This window comes from Oncorhynchus clarkii, unplaced genomic scaffold (assembly GCF_045791955.1).
Source record: "Oncorhynchus clarkii lewisi isolate Uvic-CL-2024 unplaced genomic scaffold, UVic_Ocla_1.0 unplaced_contig_705_pilon_pilon, whole genome shotgun sequence".
Lineage (NCBI taxonomy): Eukaryota > Metazoa > Chordata > Actinopteri > Salmoniformes > Salmonidae > Oncorhynchus > Oncorhynchus clarkii.
In genome coordinates this window covers 1-9,420 of record NW_027260891.1, presented here as the reverse complement: position 1 = coordinate 9,420, position 9,420 = coordinate 1, and the positions used below count along the sequence as shown (strand labels likewise).

Genomic DNA, 9,420 nt, shown 5'->3' with positions numbered 1-9,420 from the left:
AGTGTAGCTTTAATTGAATGTGTAAAATGTCCTCCATGTTTGGGTTGAAAACATCCATGTGTCAGTTACACAATCAGTCCATAAGTAGTCCGTATCAGATGACAAAGATATGTTAAAACAAGGTTTGATGAAGTTAAGTATTAACATCCTCTGACATTAAAGTCCATAGAGTTACTGTTTAAGGGATAGTTCAGCCATATTACAAAATGACATATTGGTTTCCTTACCCTACAAGCAGTCTATGGGCAAGGTATGACAGCAATCCATGCTTTAGTTTAGTTTCCATGACACTACTAACATTTTAGCATTTGTGGCACAAATCCCATTCAAGTCACAGGACTGATGTTATAATTTTCACGCATCATGTTCATATCATCTACTGTATAAGTGACTTTGTTGAGCTTCACAATCAATTTAAGATACTTGGATATTTGGACATGATGCATGAAAAATGCTAATATCGGTCGCATGACTTGAATGGGATTTGAGCCACAAATGCTAAAACATTAGAATGTGTGCCAGGGAACAGTGCCAGGGAACAGTGCCAGGGAACAGTGCCAGGGAAACGTAACCAAAGCTTGGATTGCCGTCGTACCTTGGCCATAGACTGCTTACAGGGTAAGGAAACCAAAATTTTTTACATTTGTGTGAACTATCCCTTTAAGTAATGTGCTTCAAGAAATTAGTGTGTCCCCTCATTGAATCCTAGAGGTTAAAGTGAAGGTGCAGTATGCAGAAATGATCATGAAAACGTAACAAATCCTCCTACTGTTCATAATAGAACACTGCCCGTTTACAGCAGGTCAGTATCAACACAATCAGAGACGGAGAGGAACAGAAAGTTAACAGCACAAATGTGTTTTCATAACATTCCTTTCTTTAGTAGTAATGAGTATCCACTGGATATCATACAAGACACACTTCATTCAAAATGAATAACTTGTAAATACATTCAGTGTGGTGGGTGGCTTACAAAAATATGGAACAGGTAAATCATTTAAAAAATGTTAATTATTGTAAAGCATTTCATAATTGATTACTTAAATATGTATATCCTGTATTACATATATCATTACAGTTATATTTTAGTGGTACAATATATAATACACATTTCATTCTCAAATCAGACACATTGACACAGACATTCAGTCATCTCTTTTAACTGCTGAAGTATCAAATACATGTTTTAGCAATAATAGTTTAGATCTGTATGTCTCTCAAAACGATCCAGTATTCTGTTTACCATTGCTGATCATGTTCTGTAGACTTCATCTTTCTAGCCTATAATTGTATCATACATTCATTTACAGTATATCAGACAGCTGGGTTCAAATAGTTACTGATGTCAGTCTCTTTCCTATTCCATTTCATGAATCTTTGCATTTCTATAAATGGTATAACATTTTTATTTACAAATATATAAAAAGCAAAACCATTGATCCAGTATAGCTTAATGTGTCTGTTCCAGAGGAACACTCTATAGCCATGAAATATACAAAGTTTGAGGTGTTAAACTAGCTGGACATTCAAACTACACTGTCACGTATTAAAGCCCTGTATGCTCAACTCTGCAGACAACCTAATTCCCACAATATACATTTCTTGAATTACAAAAATTGAAATACTATGAGTGCGTTTGTGTGTATGTGTGTTTGTGTGTGTGTGTTTGTACATGTATGCGGATTTTCGCATGCACTCCTGTCCGTGTGTGTGTGAGAGAGAGATAGAGAGTGTGTGTATGCCTGCCTGTCTGTCTGCCTGCCTGCCTGTCTGCCTGCCAACCCTTCTTCCTGTCTCTCTGATCACCAGGCCAGGGGTGAGGCCATTCTTGGGCTCCTGGGACTCCTAGGAGGGTTCTCATTGGCCTGGTTCTCACTAAGAGCTCTCTGAAAAACAACAATAAAACATTGTCAGACAAGACAAAAACATGCAGTACCATTACTACTACCGTCTTGATAGCACTTCTTGATAGCACTACATACTTGTCTATTTCAGAGGTCTCTTTCAAACTCTAGGCGGTTCACCTCAAACTTGGCGAGGAACTCAGTGAATATCCCAAAGAACGACTCTGTGTTGGTGGCTTGGCTGTCCTCTCCGAAGAAGGAGGCTGTCTTGGACCACTCCTCCATGGCCCTCTGCTGCAGGGACTCCAGAGACTGTAGTGCTGGGTGGATGTTCTCCAGGAAGCCCTGCTCATAGGGAAGTCAAGGATACAACAGCCAGAGGTAGGAGCTACAGTACATATTGGTGGTGGATGGGGTGAGAGACACCCATGTAAAGGGCTATTTTACAGTATGCATACTCTCACACCTGTGAATATAGAAACCTATAATGAATTATGTAATGAATCTCTCTCTCTCTCTCTCTCTCTCTCTCTCTCTCTCTCTCTCTCTCTCTCTCTCTCTCTCTCTCTCTCTCTCTCTCTCTCTCTCTCTCTCTCTCTCTCTCTCTCTCTCTCTCTCTCTCTCTCTCTCTCTCTCTCTCTCTCTCTCTCTCTCTCTCTCTCTCTCTCTCTCTCTCTCTCTCTCTCTCTCTCTCACCTGTGAATATAGAAGCCTGTAATGAATGATGTAATGAATCTCTCTCTCTCAGGTTAGTTGTGAAAGATACACTCATGACTGCAGCGAAGCGGTCATCTGCTGTAGCAGGCATTTTCTGGCAGGCAGATCGGATGTCCTGGATAGTGGTGTGAAGGTCGTTCAGGTCAGATGTGATGGTCCTCTGGTTCACTACAGAGAGTGAGAGAGTGAGATGGGAGAAAGAAAGAAAGAAAGAAAGAAGGAAAGAAAGAAAGAAAGAAAGAAAGAGAGAAAGAAAGAAAGAAAGAAAGAAAGAAAGAAAGAAAGAAAGAAAGAGCAGGGGGAAGAACAAAGGTGGAAGAGTGCTTATGGAAAAACAGGATTACATATTTAATCTATTCATTTACACGCAATAGGTAAACATTACATGTAACACAACATGCTGTACATGAAACACTACACCCGACACACAAAAGAAAATGCACACATGAAGAAACTGCTACTCAGTTTACCTTTGGCTGCCAGGGGAACCGTGGTGAGGTCCTTGGCAAAATCCAGGACGTTGGGAAAGTGAAGACACAGTGACTTGACAAGGATGTGCAGAAACGTAGATTTCCCATCCACTGTTTTTGTGGTGCCGAGCTACAAGAAACAGTAGTGCATTAGTAACAGTGTCCGTGGGTTAACAACAGTGAAGTAACAACAGTGAAGTAAAGAAATGTCCATGAGGAGCTTACCTCAGTGAGGAAGTTGATCTTAAACCCGGTGGTTTTGTTGCCGGTCTTAGGCTGACCGTTGTTCAGATAGTTCCCCATCGCCAGCACAAACTAAGGAAACATTTGACACAGTTAGCATATAGCTTGCATTTAGTTTAGGATTGAAACAGCAACATTACCACTTTAGGGCTGAACATTACCCACAATAACACTATATTTTCCACTCAGGGAATAAAAGTGAAAACATCCTGTTCATTGCTGTTTAGGTGTTTGGGCTGCTGTCGATCCTTAACTTCCTGGTGTATCTGTGGCTCAAGCTAAAACATTGGTAAAGCCAAACAAATGCATTTCCATTCTCTCCATTCTTAGCACCGAATGAGACTGTTGTTGGTTTTCTCTTATCAGAATCATGCTGGCGGGTGACAAGTTCAAGTTGAAGAAGTTGCATTGCTCTTCCTAGTGATTGTACATGTCAGAGTACATAACTGTATACCTCCAGTATCTTGGCCAGTTTCTTGCTGGTCTTGAGCTCCATGGAGGCGTTGTAGATGCAGTCGTAGCCGCCCCTCATCTCCTCTGTCTTCTCCTGCAGGGTGCTTTTGAAGTGGAGGCTTCTCAGACGAGTCTTGTACTCTGGTACTGACAGCATCTATGACATTATGCATACACACACACACACACACACACACACACACGCAAAGGCACACAATTACAAACGAGGAAACAGAAAACCAGCAACAACACCTACACATAACCAAACTCTCATTCTATGACTGTGAGCAACCAACAAACCCTACTACTACTACTTCTATTACTACTACTACTTCTATTACTACTACTACTTCTATTACTACTACTACTTCTGCTGACACTACTATTACTACTTCTATTACTACTACTACTTCTATTACTACTTCTGCTGCCACTACTATTACTACTTCTATTACTACTACTACTTCTATTACTACTACTACTTCTGCTGCCACTACTACTACTTCTATTACTACTACTACTTCTGCTGCCACTACTACTACTACTACTTCTATTACTACTACTACTACTGCTGCTGCTATTACTACAACAACAACTAATTATACTACTACTACTACCACTACTACTACTACTACTATTACTACTACTACCACTACCACTACTAATACTAGTACCCAATTTTCATACTTGACTAAAAGTAAAGATAGAAAATCAGTTAAAGTTAAAGTCTAAGGTATTTGGTTTTAAATATACTTAAGTATCAAAAGTAAATGTCATTGCTAAAATATACTTAAGTAACACAAATGCTTAGTTTGTAAATGATGAGTGTTGGAAGTGCCCCTGACTATCCGTAAAAAAAACAAAAACAAGAAAATGATGCCGTCTGGTTTTTTAAATGTATTTATACTTTAACTTTGAATTTTGAGACTCGAGTATTGATGGATTCTGGGTACTAACTCCTAAACTTTGGATAGGGTTAATTATCAGGTATCCTATTGAAATATTGAGTGCTTAGGTTTAGAGGGTCTACACCAGAAGTTAATGGTTGTCTGTAGGAGGAAGGTATATGGTGTGTGCGATTAAGCTTGGAATGTGCTGAGTGCAGGGAAAGTGATCATGTGGCAGGCATTGACAAGGGGAGAGAGCCATGGATTAGTGATGAAGGGGGTCGAGGTCAGGTGAGGTCACGTTAAGAGAGAAAGAAAAGTTTATCAGTAAAGATACAATGTTCGTTCAGATGTGTAGGAGGAGACTCAGCCTAGGAGGAAGGGTTAAATATCAGTGCTTGTGTGAACAATGTTTGTACAGATGTGTAGGAGGAGACTCAGCCTAGGAGGAAGGGTTAAATATCAGTGCTTGTGTGAACAATGTTTGTACAGATGTGTAGGAGGAGACTCAGCCTAGGAGGAAGGGTTAAATATCAGTGCTTGTGTGAACAACATCTTTGTCTAATGCGGCTGTATTGATCCTCTGGGAAGAATAGACTTTGTTTGCGCTTTCATAGTGTCCATTGTGTTTTTACTCTGAGAATTAGAACCTAACAGTATCAAAAGGAAATGCCATTGCTAAAATATACTTAAGTATCAAAATTCAAAGTAAAAGTGTAAATACACTTCAAATTCCTTATATCAAGTAAACCAGACCAGAGGCAGTAGGGATGACCAGGGATGTTGTGTGTGAATTAGACTATTTTCCTGTACATCATTTTCTTTGGGAATGTAGTGAAGTAAAAGTAAAAGTTGTCAAAAATATAAATAGTCAAGTAAAGTACAAATATACAAAAAACGACTTATGTAGTACTTTGAAGTATTTTTACTTAAGTACTTTACACCACTGAGTACTACTACTACTACTTTCACCCACAGTATAGCACAACAAAACAACACAAATACATCCATAAAGATCCCCCAAACTTTGACTGTACGTTTGTCTATTACATGTGTAACTCTGTGTTGTTTGTGTCGCACTGCTTTGCTTTATTTTGGCCAGGTCACAGTTGTAAATGAGAACGTGTTCTCAACTGGCCTATCTGGTTAAATAAAGGTGACATTTTTTTTTAAATTGCTGAGCCTCCTCTCTGCAGTCTAGGCCCAGTACCTGTAGTACAAACTGGTCAGGCTCGCTGAGTTTGGCTGGGTCCTCGCTGTACTGTTCATACTGCTTGACCTCCTCTGCGTCGGGGGCGTACAGCAGCAACTGCTTGATGTGGGTTGGCTCCAGCCGCTCTGTGGCCATGGTCATCAGCACCTGGCGTAGTTCGCCCGGGGACAGCTTCAGGTGGGCAATCAGGATGGCTGGAGGTCAGGGGTCAAGAGATCAAAGGGTCAAATACCCGAGGCCACAGTAACAGTGTAACATAGTCTCATGGTTTCAGTCAACACAGACTATATTAGAACAATAACATAAGATCTGAAGTGCAGTGTAACACAGCCTGGAACAATGTAGCGTCCTCCTCGCGTTCTCCACTCTCATACTTACATGCGTTGTAGGCCTTCTTATGGGACAGAATCTCAACTACGTCTTTCTTCTTGAAGGTCTCCGACTGAGGGGCTGGGTCTGGAAGAGAAACTGACACAGAACATCATGTGGGAAACACGAGGGAAACAGAGAAACATGAGAAGAGGCAGAAAGACAAAGTGATTGACACAGAGAGGGAGAGGCAGAAAGGAAGAGTGTGAAGACAAAGATCAAGGGAGAAAGAGACTGCTAAAGGAGCAGAAAATGTCCATATCAGGATTTTCAATGTACTTTATTTTTTATACATAATTTCAAGTATTGGACTTAAATGGGTCAGTGAAGTGCCTATGGCGGTAACGCTGCTGTCATTCGTCAGAGGGACCACTGATCAAAAGCAAATCAAAACCATGGTGGGCTTCACACACATTGCTCAAGATGAAGAAGTAGTCATATTAGACACACTAGGCAAGAACTGACTGGTGGTGGTATGTACATGGTTTTGTGGAAAGAACGTACAGTATGTGCAAACATACTGTATGCACACTAACATATGCATTATGCATGTATACACACAAACAGCCCCGTTCACATACACACGTGGGCACATTATACTCACTGGGGTTCTTTTGTGTCCCAAAGTGCAGTTCCAGATCCAGATACTTCACCATGTCATTCAGTTTGTCATAATCCGAATCCTCCCCCAACTGCAACACCCAGATTAAAAACAGGCATTATGTACATTATGCACCGTCTACTCATTAAGTTCAAGCTAATGCTTGTCATTTCAGAAATTGACTGCTTATTTTATTTTTTTACGGAACTGTTGTAAATCAAAAAACCTGACCCAACCCTGACTAACTCACCTGTTCTAACCTTGACTAACTCACCTGTCCCAACCTTGACTAACTCAGCTGTCGCAACCCTGACTAACTCAGCTGTCGCAACCCTGACTAACTCACCTGTTCTAACGTTGACTAACTCAGCTGACCCAACCCTGACTAACTCACCTGTTCTAACCTTGACTACTCACCTGTCCCAACCTTGACTAACTCAGCTGTCGCAACCCTGACTAACTCACCTGTTCTAACCTTGACTACTCACCTGTCCCAACCTTGACTAACTCAGCTGTCGCAACCCTGACTAACTCACCTGTTCTAACCTTGACTACTCACCTGTCCCAACCTTGACTAACTCAGCTGTCGCAACCCTGACTAACTCACCTGTTCTAACCTTGACTACTCAACTGTCCCAACCTTGACTAACTCAGCTGTCGCAACCCTGACCAACTAACCTGTCCAAACCCTGACTAACTCCAGTCCAAACTGTGGCTGACATACCTGTCCCAATCCTGACTAACTTACCTGTCCCCATCCAACTTCACCTAACAAAGTTCACCTTTCCCACCCTGACTAACACATCTGTCCAAACCCTGACTAACTCCAGTCCAAACTGTGGCTGACATACCTGTCCCAATCCTGACTAACTCACCTGTCTCAATGCTGACTAACTCATCTATCCAATATGTGACTAACTCACCTGTCCCCAGATGGTGCCCTCAGAGTTCTCCACCTGTTCCCAGCGCAGCCTCTTTACACTCATATGATTGGAGTCCATCCTCGGAAGGCCTGGGCGAGGCAGCGGAGGAGGGGTTCCAGGAGGGGGCAGGGGCGGAGGAGGAGGGGGCTCCTGTTTCCCCAACTGGTCCAAGTTATTCTGGGACTGGGAATGCTGCTTGGCCTGAGGTTGGGGCAGGGGTTGGTGGTGGGAGTGGGAGTGGTGGTGAGACTGGGATTGACTGAATAGCCGCTGAGAAGGCTGGGACTGAGGACGACCCTGGTTGGAGGGGTGGACCTGGTGGGTTTGGTGGGGTTGGTGTTGGAGCAGAGGCTGGAAGGTGGACAGGGTGGGCTGGTGGGGTGGAAGGGGCTGGAAGGTGGACAGGGTGGGCTGGGGGTGGTGGCGCTGCTGGATGGGCTGGTGGATTAGGTGGATCTGATGGAGCTCTGGCTGAGTGGGCTGGGGAGGGACCTGGTGGTGGATGTGCTGGATCTGGGGAGTGTGGTGGTAAGTCTGCTGGATGGAGTGGGGACGCTGGGGGGATGGCTGGTGAGTGCGATGAGACTTGAGAGATTGACGAGTCTGTTGACCCTGGTGGCTGGCCTGGGAAGATGGGTGAGTCTGATGGCTCTGAAGAGACTGGTGGATCTCCTGATCCAGATGTACTGGTAGTGATGCAGGCTGATCTTGGTGGATCTGATGAGCTTGGTGAAGGAGCTCCGTGGATGAGAGGTGCTGCTGGATCTGATGAGCTTGGTGAAGGAGCTCTGTGGATGAGTGGTGAGGTTGGTGAAGAAGTTCCATGGAGGAGTGGTGCTGCTGGACCCGATGAGCTTGGTGAAGGAGCTCCATGGACGAGTGGTGCTGCTGGTCTTGTTGAGCTTGGTGAAGGAATTCTATGGAGGAGTGGGGCTGCTGGACCTGCTGAGCTTGGTGAAGGAGCTCCATGGAGGAGTGGTGCTGCTGGACCTGCTGAGCTTGGTGAAGGAGCTCCATGGAGGAGTGGTGCTGCTGGACCTGCTGAGCTTGGTGAAGGAGCTCCATGGAGGAGTGGTGCTGCTGGACCTGATGAGCTTGGTGAAGGAGCTCCATGGAGGAGTGGTGCTGCTGGACCTGCTGAGCTTGGTGAAGGAGCTCCATGGAGGAGTGGTGCTGCTGGACCTGATGAGCTTGCTGAAGGCGCTCCATGGATGAGTGATGTGACTGTGTATGAATACTCTGATAGATTGCCTCCGAGTACTGACTCTGTTGATCTGGATGGACAGGGGAATGGGCTGGAGGATTGTAAGGTGATGTGGCTGAGTGAGACTGACGACGGCTCTGACGACGAGTCTGTTGTTGAGCTTGGTGCATCTGGTAGAGTGAGGGGTCTGGGTGGTTTGGGAGGTCTGGATGGGTGTGGGCTGCCTCTGGAGAGGGGAGGGGGGGCAGGGACTGGTGAAGCTGCTGCAGAGGGTGTGCTTTGTGCGAGGACTGGGCAGGCAGTGACTGGTGCCCCTGGTAAATACTTTGCTCCTGGTACGCTTGTTGCTCCTGATATGATTGATGCTTCTGTAACGCTTGTTGTTCTTGATGTGCTTGTTGCTCCTGGAATGCTTGTCGCTCCTGGTGCGCTTGATGTGCTTGTTGCTCCTGGTAAGCTTGTTGTTCCTGGTACGCTTGTCGCTCCTGGTGCGCTT

At 44.2% G+C, this 9,420-nt stretch overlaps 1 protein-coding gene across 1 annotated transcript; it reads right to left on the bottom strand.

Moving 5' to 3' along the window:
• Nucleotides 1-663: 663 nt before the first annotated feature.
• LOC139402138 (delphilin-like) lies at nucleotides 664-9,415 on the bottom strand (the record flags this gene model as incomplete). Its single annotated transcript, XM_071146219.1, has 10 exons — nucleotides 664-1,886; nucleotides 2,025-2,189; nucleotides 2,611-2,729; nucleotides 3,032-3,161; nucleotides 3,257-3,346; nucleotides 3,729-3,884; nucleotides 5,825-6,021; nucleotides 6,206-6,295; nucleotides 6,801-6,888; nucleotides 7,721-9,415. Coding segments are annotated over 10 exons (2,814 nt in total), but the record flags the coding sequence as incomplete, so codon positions are not given.
• Between the last annotated feature and the right edge of the window lie 5 nt (nucleotides 9,416-9,420).